Source organism: Hemiscyllium ocellatum, chromosome 21 (genome assembly GCF_020745735.1).
Source record: "Hemiscyllium ocellatum isolate sHemOce1 chromosome 21, sHemOce1.pat.X.cur, whole genome shotgun sequence".
NCBI lineage: Eukaryota > Metazoa > Chordata > Chondrichthyes > Orectolobiformes > Hemiscylliidae > Hemiscyllium > Hemiscyllium ocellatum.
Window position 1 is genome coordinate 66,445,787 of NC_083421.1, and position 15,690 is coordinate 66,461,476.

Here is a 15,690-nt window from a genome sequence, read left to right on the forward strand (position 1 = left end):
TGAGTTGATGATGGGATACCAGCCTCTGTGGAGTTATTTCAGTGGAAACAAGGATGGAATGCAAACATAGCTGCATTAGTGGGACAGTGCACAGAGTGCCAACCAGGACAAAATTCACCATCAGCAATGCCAATGCCAATGCCATTCATAAGATTTCGCTAAGTGAGAGAGACAGTTTACTTCAGGGGATGAAGTTAGGTGTCAAAATCATGGAAACGGCCCTACATGGGTAAGAAGCATGGATGATGTATGGTCAGGTCCCATGACATACAAAGTTCAGTTAGGTGAGTTGGTCCTAAACAAGCACATGGACTACATGAAAGTTGCAAACTCGTGAACAGAACAGGAGCGAAATCGACATTTTGTGCAAAAGCCCTTCATCAGGAATGGCTTCATTCCTGATGAAGGGCTTTTGTCCAAAATGTAAATTTTCCTGCTCCTCGGTTGATGTGTTTTTCCAGTACCACTTTAATCTTGATTCTAATCTCCTGCATCTCCATACCCACCTCCACCTACTAACCAATGCCACCTGTTGCCAACTGGAAGCAAAAACTACCTGGCAATTAGAATCAACTATTTTAACAGATCTCAAAACACAGTTAACAACTTTTTCATCCAGAGTGGCTACACTGGCTTTTCCTTCTGGGATGGCAGCTATAGTCAATTGCTTTTCCAAGTTCAGATGTTTTTTTTAAAGGATAGCATTGTCTATAACCTGACTAATTAACAGGGGTTAAATTGTGACATGGATGTTTCCTTCCTTTTGGGATTTTAATTTCACTTACATGAACTAGATGAAAGAAGAAAAGAAATTGTGCAAGCTGTTCTAAGCTGGACTTACCGGGCCCCAGTCTGAGACTGTCCACTGTCGATCACAAGGGGGTCCAACGCAATCTTTCTGAGATGGTGGCTTTGTTTTCTCATCACACAACCACTCTTCCTTTGAGCACCTTACTTCTCTAGTTACGGTAACCCGTTCTGCACACTTTGCTGTACACTGGAAAAGAAAATATAATGATGTATGAACCACATAATAGAACTTTATTCTTTGTTACACCTCTTCCACTCTGCAGGATTCCTATTCAACCGTTAATGAAGCCCGTGCAATTGAAGGCAAACTACTGACTTGGTTGGGAAACCTGTTGAGTGGCAGGCACCGGAAGTAGGGATTATTGGCAGGTACTCAATTTAACAGTATATGAACACTGGAGTCACACAAGGATCAGTGTTGGTGCCTCAATTATTCACATTATTTAATGACAACTTGGATAATGGCAGAGAAAGTCATTTCTCCAAACTTACTAATGACACAAAGTTAGGCAGCATCATAGACAAGTGTAGATGACAGCATAAAATTACAAAGGGACATTGATAGACAAAACCTCAGCAGTACTGAGTATAGCAAGGGCACAAACCATACACTGGGTGGGAAGGTTCAATGACCCCACCAGGAGTGGCTAATCAGCAGCACGACTGATTGAGCTGGTTGGGCGCTAAAGGACATTGCTGCTAAACTGAGTCTGCAGCAAGTGGTGAGGGAACCAAGAGGGAAAAACATACTTGACCTCATTCTTACCAATCTGCCAGCTGCAGATGCATTTGCCTATGACAGTGTTGGTAAGAGTGACTACCACGCAGTCTTTGTGGAGATGAAATCCTGCCTTCACAATGACAATAACTTTCATCATGTTGAGTGGCACTATCACTGTGCTTAATGGGACAGACTTCGAACAGATCTAATCACTCAAGACTGGGCATCCATGAGGTACTGTGGGCCATCATCATCATCATCAGAACTGTACTCCAGTAACAATGTGTAACCTCATAGCCTGGCATGTCCTTCACTCAACTACTACCATCTAGCCATGGGATCAACCTTGGTTCAATGAAAAATGCAGGACAGTATGTCAGGAACAGCACCAGGCATATCTGAAAATGAAGTGAGGCTAATAAACAGAACTACTAGCATGCCAAACAGCAAAAGCAGCAAGCAATAGACAGAGCTAAGTGATTCCACAACCAGCAGAACAGATCTAAGATCTGCAGTCCTCCCACATCCAGTCAAAAATGGTGGTGGACAATCAAACAACTCACTGAAGGAGACGGCTCTGCAAATATCCCCATCCTCAATAATGGAAGAGCCTAGCACATCAGTGCAAAAAATAAGGCTGAAGAATTCACAGTAATCTTCAGCTAGACATCAAAGACTTTCCCTCCATCATTAGGTCAGAGGTAGAGATGTTTGCTGATGATTACACATTGTCAGCACCATTCATGACTCTTCAGAGACTAAGGCAGTCCTTGTTCAAGTTCAACGAGATCTTTCCTGACCATTCTCTGAAGCCCTTGATTCTCCCACTTCTCCAAAAGTGTGACATTGTAGGTCACAAAATCTCAGGGAAATCCTGTCTCTTTTAAAAGGGATTCCAGTCTTGAAACCCCCTCAAAACCACTCAGACAGCCACAATGACTGCTTGGTTATTCAATCTCCTTCTCTGAAGCTGTATTCCATTAGTTTCTTGAGACTACATTTCAGCATCTACTCATGATGGCACAATTCCAGTTCTTTCGCACACAGCTGCACTCGCTTGGTATTGCTGCTGCTTAGCCACTCCTGTTAGTGAATACTGAAATCCCCATTTTGTGCTCTTGCCACCGTCGTATTTCGCCCACGCTGAGACTTCATGGGATCTGGAGTCAATGTTGAGGACTCCCAGGGCAATTGCCTCCTGACTGTATATCACTATGCCACCATCTCTGCTAGGTCTGTCCTGCCAGTGGGACAGGACACATCCAGACAAGTTTGGGACAGTGTCTGTAAGGTATGGCTCTGTAAGGATAACTATGTCGGGCTGTTGCTTGACTAATCTGTGAAACAGTTCTCCCAATTTTAGCATGAGACCCCAGATGTCAGTGAAGAGGGCTTCGCAGGGTTGACAGGGCTGTTTCTGCCATTACCTTTTCTGGTGCCTAGGCTGATCCCAGATAGTCCATCCGAATTCTTGTATTTCAGATGTCGTAGCGACTGAATGGCATCAGAGAGACATTGAAAATGAACCACACTGCTGTGCATCTGGAGCCATAGGTAGACCAAAGCAGGTGAGGATGATAGATTTCCTTCCTTGAAGGATATTAGTGAACTAGACAATGGTTTCATGGTCATCAGTAGGTTCTTAACTCTAGATTTTTAAAATTGAATTCAAATTCCACATCTGTTGTGGTGGGATTCAATTCCAGCTCCCCAGAACATTAGTTGAGTTTCTGGATCAATAGTCTAGCAATAATACCACTAGGCCATCACCCCCCCTCTAAATAATCAAGAAAAGTAATGGAATGCAGGCCTTTATAACTAAAGGACCAGAGTGGAAGGATGCAAAAGCAGAAGTTATGTTGCAGTTCTACAAAACCGTAGTTGGATTTCATTTGGAGTAGTGTGAACAGATTTGGGCACCATTTTAGGAAGAATTTTTTGGCTGTGGGAGGGAGGACAACATGGTTTTACAAGAATGATATCGGACTTCAGGATTTAAGTTATGGGAGAGATTTTACAAATTAGGCTTGTGTCCTCTTGTATTTATAGCGTTAAGGAGTAATTTGATCAAAGTCTTCAAGATGTTAATAGGAAAAGACAATGTAGATAAAAATAAACTATTTCCACTGGTTGTAGATTCAACAACTGGAGGACATAATCTAAAAATTAGGGCCAGACTGTTCAGGAGAGATATTAGGAAACACTTTTACATATGAAGGGGGATAGCTGAAACAGGATTGAGGCTAAATGGTCTATGCCCATTCCTATTTAGCTTTCCACCTCAGAACTGCGAATGCAACATGAGACCTGAATAAGAGAAGTGAGAATTTTGTTAACTCTTTTTACCAATTTCTTTAACACATTTGTTTATACATCTTGAAAGAACTTCACTTTGTTCAGGAAACTATAACAACTCCCACTTGTCCAGACAACAGGTCACATTGCAATGTTCCTTCTGCAAACTATGGGAGGTGAGGGTCACCACAAGTGTCCCTGCTGACTTCATCTGCAGGAAGTACACTCAACTTCAGCTCCTCAAAAAGCGCATGAGGGAACTGGAGTTGGATGAACTTCAGATCATTCAGGAAGTGGAGGGGGTTATTGAGAGGAGTTATAGGGAGGTAGTCACACCTCTGGTACACTCAGACAACGGAAAGGGAACCATGCAGTGCAGGGATCCCTTGTGGCCTTTCCCCTCAATAACAAGTATACCGTTTTGGATACTATTAGTGGGGGGGAGTTCACCAGAGGTAAGACATGGGGTACAGGTCTCTGGCACAGAGCCTGCCCCTGTGCTCAGAAGGGAGGAGGGACATGAACAGACCATTAGTCATTGGGGACTCTATAGTTAGGGGGACAAATAGGAGATTCTGTGGGAATGAGAGAGACTCATAGTTGGTGTGTTGCCTCCCAGGTGCCAGGGTTTGTGATGTCTCAGATCGCGTTTTCAGGATCCTTGAGGGGGAGGGGGAGCAGCCACAAGTTGTGGTCCATATTGGCACCAACAACATAGGTAGGAAAAGGGATGGGGATTTAAGGCAGAAATTCAGGAAGCTAAGGTGAAGCTTAGTGCTAAAACAAATAGAGTTGTCATCTCTGGTTTGTTCCCTGTGCCACAGGAAAGCAAGGTGAGGAATAGGGAGAGAGAGGAGTTGAACACATGTCTACAGGGATGGTGCCAGAGGGAGGGTTTTGGATACTGGAAAATTGGGCCTCATTCTGGGGCAGATGGGAACTCTACAAATAGGATGGTCTTCACCTGAACCAGAGGGGTACCAATATCCTGGGGAGGACATTTGCTAATGCTATTCGGAAGAATTCGGAAGAATAAACTAATTTGACAGGGGGATGGGAACCTAAATTGTAGTTCCAGTGTCTGGGAGATTGAGAGTAGTGATTCAGAAATGAGGTTTCAAGGTTGCAAGAGTTCACCGGCAACCAGGAAGGTAATTTGAAGTGTGTCTACTTCAATGGCAGGAGCATCCAGAGTAAGGTGGGTGAACTTGCAATATGGGTTAGTACCGGAGACATTGTTATGGCTATTTTAGAGACATGGACAGAGCAGAGACAGGAATAGTTGTTGCAGGTTCTGGGATTTAGATGTTTCAGTAAGAATGGAGATGATGGTAAAGAGGGACAGGTGTGGCATTGTTAGTCAAGGACAGTATTACAGTGGCAGAAAGGACATTTGAGGACTCGTCTACTGAGGTAATATGTGCTGAGGTTAGAAACAGGAAAGGAGAGATCACCCTGCTTGGTATGGGGGAATTTAACTTTCCAAATATTGACTGGAAATACTACAGTTCAAGTACTTTAATTGGCTCAGTTTTTGTTCAATATGAGCAGGAGGGTTTCCTGACACAGTGTGTACATAAGCCAACAAGGGGCAAGGCCACATTGGATTTAGTATTGGATTCAATGCTGTTAGATTTGCAGGTAGGTGAGCACTTTGGTAATAGGGACCACAATTTGGTTATGTTTACTTTAGTGATGGAAAGGGATACGTATGTACCGCAGGGAAAGAGGTATAAGTAGGGGAAAGGCAATTATAATGCAATTAGGAAAGAGTTAGGATGCATAGGATGGGGAAGGAAACTGCAGGATGGACGCAATTGAAAAGTGGAGCTTATTTAAGGAACAGCTACTGTTGGTCCTTGATAAGTATGTACCTATCATGCAGGGAGGAAGTTGTTGAGCGCAGGAGCCGTGGTTTACTAAAGAAGTTGAAGAACTTGTCAAGAGGAAGAAGGCGGCTTATGTTTGGTAGAGATGTGAAGACCCAGTTAGGGTGCTCCAGTGTCACAAGTTAGCCAGGAAAAACCTAAATAAAAAGAGTTAAGAAGAGCCAGGAGGGGACATGAAAAGTCATTAGGCATAGGATCAAGGAAAACCCTGAGGCTTTCTATTGGTATATCAGGAAAAAAAAATGACTAAAATATGATTAGAGCAATTAAGGACAGTAGTGGGAAATTGTGTGTGGAGTCAGAGGAGATAGGGGAAGCATTAAATGAATATTTTTCATCCATAGTCGCACTAGAAAAAGACATTGTTGGCGAGGTGAATACTGAGATACAGGTTGCTAGACCAGGTGGGATTGAGGTTCACAAGGTGGAGGTGTTAGCAATTCTGGAAATGTGAAAATAGATAAGTCCCTTGGGGTGGATGGATTATATCCTAGGATTCTGTGGGAAGGCAGGAAGGAGATTGCAGAGCTTTTGGCTTTGATCTTTAAGTCGTCACTATCTAGGTCATTCAGGAGCTCAGGGAGTTAGGCTGGAAGCTAAAAGCTAGGACGGACAGAGTGGCCATCTCTGGGTTGTTGCCGGTGCCACATGACAGTGAGGCAAGGAATAGGGAGAGAGTGTAGTTGAACACGTGGCTGCAAGGATGGTGTAGGAGGAAGGCTTCAGGTATTTGGACAATTGGACTGCATTCTGGGGAAGGTGGGACCTGTACAAGCAGGACGGGTTGCACCTGAACCAGAAGGGCACCAATATCCTGGGAGGTAGGTTTGCTAGCAATCTTTGGGGGGGTTTAAACTAATTTGGCAGGGGGATGGGATTCGGACTTGTAGTCCAGCAAGTAGGTTAGCTGTTTTTCAGCATGACCAAGAATGTAGGGAGGCTGTGGAGAAGGTAGCACTGACAGGGAATACTTGCGGACACAGAGATGGGCTCAAGTGTGTATACTTCAACGCAAGGAGTATCAGAAATAAGGTGGGTGAACTTAAGGCATGGATCGGTACTTGGGACTACGATGTTGTGGCCATCACGGAAACGTGGATAGAAAAGGGACAGGAATGGTTGTTGGAGGTTCCTGGTTACAGATGTTTCAGTAAGATTGGGGGGGGGGGGGGGGGGTGGTAAAAAAGGAAGGAGGGTGGCGTTGCTAATTAGAAATGGTATAACGGCTGCAGAAAGGCAGTTCGAGGGGGATCTGCCTTTGGAGGCAGTATGGGCTGAAGTCAGAAGTAGGAAAGGAGCAGTCACCTTGTTGGGTGTTTACTATAGGCCCCCCAATAGCAGCCGAGATGTGGAGAAACAGATTGGGAAACAGATTTTGGAAAGGTGCAGAAGCCACAGGGTCGTAGTCTAGGGTAGATTTCAACTTCCCAAATATTGATTGGAAGCTCTTTAGATCAAGTAGATTGGACGGGGCGGTGTTTATGCAGTGTGTCCAGGAAGCTTTTCTAACTCAGTATGTAGATTGTCCAACCAGAAAGGAGGCCATATTGGATTTGGTACTTGGTAACGAACCAGGACAAGTGATGGGCTTGTTAGTGGGTGAACATTTTGGTGATGGTGACCACAATTCTGTGACTTTCACCTTGGTTATGGAGAGAGATAGGTGCGTGCAACAGGGCAGGTTTTACAGTTTGGGGAAGGGTAAATATGATGCTGGAAGACAGGATCTGAGGAGCATAAATTGGGAGCACAGGCTGTCAGGGAAGGATGTCGTTGAAATGTGGAACTTTTTCAAGGAACAGTCACGACGTGTCCTTGATATGTATGTACCTGTCAGGCAGGAAAGAGATGGTCATGTGAGAGAACCTTGGTTGACGAGGGAGGTTGAATGTCTAGTAAAGAGGAAGAAGGAGGCTTACATAAGGTTGAGGAAACAAGGTTCAGACAGAGCGTTGGAGGGATACAAGATAGCCAGGAGGGAGCTGAAGAAAGGGATTAGGAGAGCTAAGAGAGGGCATGAAAAATCTTTGGCGGGTAGAATCAAGGATAACCCCAAGGCCGTTTATGCGTATGTGAGAAACATGAGAATGACGAGAACGAGGGTAGGTCCGATCAAGGACAGTAGTGGGAGACTGTGTATAGAGTCAGAAGAGATAGGAGAGGTCTTGAATGAGTACTTTTCTTCAGTATTTACAAACGAGAGGGACCGTATTGTTGCAGAGGAAAGTATGAAACAGACTGGTAAGCTAGAGGAGATACTTGTTAGGAAGGAAGATGTGTTGGGCATTTTGAAAAACTTGAGGATAGATAAGTCCCCCGGGCCTGACGGGATATATCCTAGGATTATGTGGGAAGCAAGAGAGGAAATTGCAGAACCGTTGGCAAAGATCTTTTCGTCTTCACTGTCAATGGAGGTGCTGCCAGGGGACTGGAGAGTGGTGAATATTGTGCCCCCGTTCAAAAAAGGGAATAGGGATAACCCCGGGAATTACAGGCCAGTTAGTCTTACTTCGATGGTAGGTAAAGTAATGGAATGGGTACTGAGGGATAGGATTTATGAGTATCTGGAAAGACACTGCTTGATTAGGGACAGCCAGCACGGATTTGTGAGGGGTAGGTCTTGCCTTACAAGTCTTATTGAATTCTTTGAGGAGGTGACCAAGCATGTGGATGAGGGTAGAGCAGTAGATGTAGTGGTACATGGATTTTAGTAAGGCATTTGATAAGGTTCCCCATGATAGGCTTATGCGGAAAGTCAGGAGGCATGGGATAATGTGAAGTTTGGTCAGTTGGATAGAGAACTGACTAACCGGTCGAAGTCAGAGTGGTGCTGGATGGTAAATATTCAGCCTGGAGCCCTGTTACAAGTGGAGTTCCGCAGGGATCAGTTCTGGGTCCTCTGCTGTTTGTAATTTAATTAATGACTTGGAAGAGGGAGTTGAAGGCTGGGTCAGGAAATTTGCAGACGAAATGAAGATTGGTGGAGTTGTGGATAGTGAGGAGGGCTGTTGTCGGCTGCAAAGGGATTAGATATGATGCAGAGCTGGGCTGAGGAGTGGCAGATGGAGTTCAACCCTGTCAAGTGTGAGGTTGTCCATTTTGGAAGGACAAATAAGAATGCGGAATACAGGGTTAACGTTAGGGTTCTTAGTGGAGGAGCAGAGGGATCTTGGTGTCTATGTTCATAGCTCTTTGAAAGTTGCCACTCAGGTGGATAGAGCTTGTAAGAAGGCCTATGGTGTAGTAGCTTTCATTAGCAGAGGGATTGAATTCAAGAGTCGTGAGGTGATGTTGCAGCTGTATAGGATCTTGGTAAGGCCACATTTGGAGTACTGTGTGCAGTTCTGGTCGCCTTATTTTAGGAAAGATGTGGAAGCTTTGGAGAGGGTGCAGAGGTGATTTACCAGGATGTTGCCTGGAATGGAGAATAGGTTGTACGAGGATAGTTGAGAGTGCTAGGCCTTTTCTCATTGGAACGGCGAAGGATGAGGGGTGACTTGATAGAGGTTTATAAGATGATCAGGGGATTAGATAGAGTAGACAGTCAGAGACTTTTTCCCCGGGTATAACAGAGTGTTACAAGGGGACATAAATTTAAGGTGAAGGGTGGAAGGTATTGGGGAATATCAGGGATAGGTTCTTTACCCAGAGAGTGGTGGGGACATGGAATGCGCTACCTGTGGGAGTGGCAGAGTCAGAATCATTGGTGACCTTTAAGCAGCAATTGGATAGGTACATGGATAGGTGCTTAAGCTAGGACAAATGTTCAGCACAACATCGTGGGTCGAAGGGCCTGTTCTGTGCTGTATTGTTCTATGTTCTATCTATAGGAATAGTGCCAGAAGACTGGAGAGTGGCAAATGTTGTTTCCTTGCTCAAGAAGGGGAGTAAAGACAATCCTGGTAATTATAGACCAGTGAGCCTTACTTCGATGTGGGTAAAGTGTTGGTAAAGATTATAAGAGATAGGATTCATAATCATCTAAAGAGGAATAAATTGATTAGGGATAGTCAACACAGTTTTGTGAAGGGTAGATCGTGCTTCACAAATCCTTATTGAGTTATTTGCGATGGTGACCAAACAGGTAGATGAGAGTAAAGCAGTTGATGTGATGTATATGGACTTCAGGAAGGCATTTGATAAGGTTCCTCATGGTAGGCTAATGCAGAAAATACAGATGCATGGGATTGAGCATGATTTAGCAGTTTAGATCAGAACTTGGCTAGCTGAAAGAAGACGGAGGTTGGTGGTTGATGGGAAATGTTCATCCTGGAGTTCAGTTACTAGTGGTGTACCGTAAGGATCTGCTTTCGGGCCACTGTTGTTTGTCATTGCTATAAATGGCCTGGATGAGGGCGTAGAAGGGTGGGTTTGTAAATTTGCAGGTGACACTAAGGTTGGCAGAGTTGTGGATAGTGCAGAAGGATGTTGTAGGTTACAGAGGGACATAGATAAGCTGCAGAGCTGGACTGAGAGGTGGCAAATGAAATTTAATGCGGAAAAGTGTGAGGTGATTCACTTTGGAAGGAGTAACAGGAATAAAAAGCTCATAATTGTAAGATCTTGATAGTGTGTGAGCACAGAGACCTCGATGTCCATGTACATAGATGCCTGAAAGTTGTCACCCAGATTGATACGGTTGTTATGAAGGCATACGGTGTGTTAGCTTTTATTATTAGAGAGATTGAGTTTCAGAGTCACAAGATCATGCTGCAGCTGTACAAATCTCTGGTGTGCCCGCACTTGGAGTACTGCGTACAGTCCAGTCACCACATTATAGGAAGGATGTGTAAGCTTTGGAAAGTGTTCAGAGATTTACTAGGATGTTGCCTGGTATGGAGGGAAGGTCTTATGAGGAAAGGCTGAGGGATAAAAGGCTCTTTTCGTTCGAGAGAAGATGGCTGAGCGGTGACTTAATTGAGACATAAGATAATTAGAGGGTTAGATAGGGTGGACAGTGAGAGCCTTTTTCCTCGAATGGTGATGGCTAGCATGAGGGACATAGTTTTAAATTGAGAGGTGATAGTTATAAGACAGATGTCTGAGGTAGTTTCTTTACTCAGAGTAGTATCAACATGGAACGCACTGCCAACTTTAAGGGCATTGAAATGGTCACTGATAAACATAGGGATGAAAATGGAATAGTGTAGGACTCTTAGTAGTGTCATTGAACAGAGAGACCTAGGAGTTCAACTATTTAGTTCTTTGAAAGTTGCATTGCAGGTAGACAAGGTGGTAAAGAAGGCATTTCGCATGGTTGCCTTCATTGCTCTGACATTTGATTACAGTTGTTGGGATGTCATGTTGAGATTGTGCAGGATGTTGGTGAGTCCACTTTTGGAGGAAGGATATTATTAAATTGGAAAGAGTTCAGAAAAGATTTACTAGGATGAAATGGGAATGGAAGATTTGAGTTTTAAGGAGAGACTGGATAGACTGGGACTTTATTCACTGGAGCGAAGGAGGTTGAGCGGTGACTTTACAGATATTTTTAAGCTGAGAGAAGAAAGTTTTAAAAAGGACCTGATTGGCACCTTTTTTATATAGAGGTTGGTTTGTATTTGAAATGAATTGCCAGTGGAAGTGATAGATTGCAGGTACAGTGACAACATTTAAAAGACATTTGGACAAATACATGAAAAGGAAAGGCTTTGAAGGATAAGTGCCAAAGGTAGACAGGGGACTAAATTAGCTTGGGAGACGGATGGCATGGATGAGTTGAACCAAATGGTCTTTTTCTGTGCTGTATGACTCAATGTACTCTCCACACATCCCATTTACTAACATTTAGATTTTCACTGAACTCTCTGGAGGGCAAACTAAATCCTTCACCAGCACGACAGTTTGAGTAACCCTTGTATTCCTTTGTAAAGTTAATGCATTTAGATCCTTTCAAGAAAAAGAGATTATCTTCCCTTTCAAAAAAACTCTTCATTCTCTTGTTTTTGCTATGAACTTCTTCTGTACTCCCAGCTGTGTTTACCTCCAGTCTCAGAGCTGTAGTTAAAAATACACTCCGATTCATGGTCTCTTAAGAGTCATGGAAGCAGATCTTTAGTCCAACTAATCCATGCTGACCATAATCCCAAATTAAACTAGTCCCACCTGCAAACACTTGCCCATATCCTTCCAAACACTTCTTATTCATGCACTTATCCTAATGTCTTTTAAACATTGTAACTGTACCTGCAACTACCACTTCTTCTGGCAGTTAATTCCACACATGAACCACACTGTGGAAAAACGTTGCCCCTCATATCTTTTTCAATCTTCTCTTCTTATGTTATAAATATGCCACGTGTTTTGAAATTCCCAACCCTAGGAAAAAGACACCTGCCATTCACCTTACTTATGTCTCTTGTGATTTTATAAATCTCTACACAGACACCCTTCAACCTCCCATGCTCTAGTGAAAAAAAATCCCAGCCCATCCAGCCTCTCCTTCTATCCAACCCTCCAATCCCGGCAACATTCTGGTAAATCTTTTCTGAATCCTCTTCAGTTTAATAGTATCTTTCCTATAACAGGGCGACCAGAACTGCATACAATACTCCAGAAGAGGCTTCACCAATGTCCTGTACAACGTCAACAGTGTCTATTTCCATGCTGTATGACTCTTCGATCCAAAAGGTCGATGCCGAACATAATCCCAAACTAAACAAGTCCCAACGTCTGCTCCTGGCCCTCAAAAATACCTTTCCTATACATGTATCTATCCAAATGTTTTTTAAACGTAATTGTACTCTCATCCATCATCAGGAAGTTCATTCCACACTTGAAACCACCCTCTGTGTAAAAGATTTGCCTCTGCTGTCTTTTTAAAATCTCTCTCCTCTCATTTTGAAATTCCTCATCTTAGGGAAAAGGCAACTATCATTAACTCTATCTCTGCCTTATTATTTTATACAGGTCTATCAGGTCACCTCTCAACCTCCAACATTCCAGTGAAAAACATCTAAGCCTATTCAACCTTTCTTTATAACTCAAACCTTCCATACCCGGCAACATTCTGGTAATTTTCTTCTAAACCCTGTCCAGCTCGATAATATCCTTTGTATAACTGGGTGACCAGAACTGGATACAGTATTCCAGAACAGGCTCCACCAACGTTCTGTATAACATCAAATGGCATTCCAACTCTGACACTCAAAGGACTGAGCAATGAAGGCAAGCATGTCAAACATCTTTTTAACAACCCTATCTATTTGTGACACAAACTTCAAAGACTTATGTACCTTGGTCCCTCTGCTCTACAACAGTGAGTAACTTTTGAGAAGGTTTGTAGCTCAGGTTGAGGTTCTGGATGTAGGTTTGCTTGCTGAGCTGGAAGGTTCATTTCCAGACGTTTCATCATCCTACTAGGTAACATCTTCAGTGGGCCTCCGGGCAAAGCACTGCTGATAATTTCTGCTTTCTATTTATATGTTTGGGGTTCTTTGGGGTTGGTGATGTCATTTCTTATGGTGATATCATTTCCTGTTCTTTTTCTCAGGGGTGGTAGATGGGGATCTAACTCAATGTGTTTGTTGATAGAGTTCCAGTTGGAATGCCATGCTTCTAGGAATTCCCGTGTGTGTCTCTGTTTGGCTTGTCCTAAGATAGATATGTTGTCCCAGTCGAAGTAGTGTCCTTCCTTATCTGTATGTAAAGATACTAGTGAGAGAGGGTCATGTTGTTTTGTGGCTAGTTGATGTTCATGTATCCTGGTAGCTAGTTTCCTGCCTGTTTGTCCAATGTAGTGTTTGTTACAGTCCTTGCATGGTATTTTGTAAATTACATTAGTTTTGCTTGTTGTCGGTATAGGGTCTTTCAAGTTCATTAGCTGCTGTTTTAGTGTGTTGGTGGGTTTGTGAGCTACCATGATGCCAAAAGGTCTGAGTAATCTGGCAGTCATTTCCCAGATGTCTTTGATGTAAGGGAGAGTGGCTAGTGTTTCTGAATGTGTTTTGTCTGCGCGTTTGGGTTTTTATGCTGAGAAATCTGCGGACTGTGTTCACTGGGTACCCATTCTTTTTGAATACATGGTATAGGTGATTTTCCTCTGTTCTGGATAGTTCCTCTGTGCTGCAGTGTGTGTTGGCTTGTTGAAATAATGTTCTGATGCAGCTTCATTTGTGGATGTTGGGACGATTGCTTCTGTAGTTCAATATTTGGTCAGTATGTGTTGTTTTCCTGCAGACACTGGTTTGAAGTTCCCCATTGGCTGTTCATTCCACTGTGACATCTAGGAATGGCAGTTTGTTGTTGCTTTCCTCCTCTTTAGTGAATTTTATGCCAGTAAGGGTATTATTGATGGTCTTGAGGGTGTCCTTTAATTTGTTTCGTTTAGTGATGACAAAAGTGTCATCCACGTAGCAAACCCAAAGATTGGGTGGATGGAAGGCAGAGCTGTTATTCAAGTCCCTGCATTGCTGCCTCTACTAAGAACCCTGATATTGGAGATCCCATGTGTGTTCCGTTGGATTGTCTGTAGGTTTTGTTGTTGAAGGTGAAGTGGGTAGTAAGGTATAGGTCCACTAGCTTGACGATACTGTCCTTGCTGATGAAGTTCGTGGTGTTTAGTGTATGTGTCTTTGGGTCTTCTAACAGTGTAGTCAGTGTTTCCTTAGCCAGGTTGATGTTGATTGATGTGAACAGGGCTGTTACATCAAATGAGACCATTATTTCATCGTCTTCAGAAATTCTTGGGTGCAGTGGATGGAGTGGCGTGAGTGACCATCAAAGATAGAAGAGGATGAAATAATGGTTTCCTTTGATGTAACAGCCCTGTTTACATCAAACAACATTAACCTGGCCAAGTAACCTGGCCCACTGAAGATGTTACCTCGTAGGGTAACGAAACATCTGGAAATGAACCTTGCAGCTCAGCGAGCAAACCTACATCCAGTACTACAACACTACGCAAGGCCCTACCGTTAATTGTATAAGCCATACCCTTGTTTGTTGTAGCAAAGTGCAGTCCCTCAAATTTATCCAGATTGAACTCCATCTACCATTTTTCAGCTCATTGACCGTTTTGATCAAGATCCCTTTGTAATCTTAGAAAACCTTCTTTACTGTCCGCTATGCCACCAATTTTGATGTCATCTGCAAACTTACTAACAATGCCTTCTATATTCTCATCTAAATCATGACATCCCAACTTGTATACTCAAAGCTCTAATCAATGAAGACAAGCATGCTAAGTGCTTTCTTTAACCACTGTTACCTTTTACATTACACTAACATCATTAGCACCTGGCTGCTGCATTTGCACTGCGTTTGGTGTGTGGGTTGTGTGATTCAAGAGTTTCACTCGGCCAATGTACCCAGCATCTCTTGCTGTTTTGTGAAGTTAACAATTTATCTGTGTTTTAGCAGCCAGGGGACTGCTACAATCAAAATCTATAATTCAACATAAAACTTTGCTTCTCTCCACTTCAGATGGAGGCAACACACTATCCTGTGTAAAGTTATTATGAGAGACAGTGAAGTCCAAAGAAACCTTACTTCTTAATTTTACTTCCTGAGAGGAATGACATGTTGCCAAAAGTGTTAAAACATAGAAAAATACAGCGTAGTACAGACTCTTTGGCCCTCGATGTTGCGCCGATCCAAGCCCACCTAACCTACACTAGCCCACCATCCTCCATATGTCTATCTAATGCCCGTTTAAATACCCATAAAGAGGGAGAGTCCACCACTGTTACTGGCAGAGCATTCCATGAACTCACGACTCGCTGAGTAAAGAATCTACCCCTAACATCTGTCCTTTGCCTACTACCCCTTAATTTAAAGCTATGCCCCCTCGTAATAGCTGACTCCATACGTGGAAATAGGTTCTCATGGTCAACCCTATCTAAACCCCTAATCATCTTGTACACCTCTATCAAGTCACCCCTAAACCTTCTTTTCTCCAATGAAAACAGCCCCAAGTGCCTCAGCCTTTCCTCATACGATCTTCCTACCATACCAGGCAACATCCTGGTAAACCTC

General features: G+C 43.3%; 1 protein-coding gene across 1 annotated transcript in view; it reads right to left on the minus strand.

Moving 5' to 3' along the window:
* adamtsl2 (ADAMTS-like 2) overlaps window positions 1–15,690 on the minus strand; it is a 200,161-nt gene that overhangs the window by 51,673 nt on the left and 132,798 nt on the right. The window contains exon 15 of the mRNA XM_060841240.1: window positions 842–997. Within this exon, the coding sequence (XP_060697223.1) occupies window positions 842–997 (156 nt within the window). The remainder of the gene's footprint in view (window positions 1–841; window positions 998–15,690) is intronic.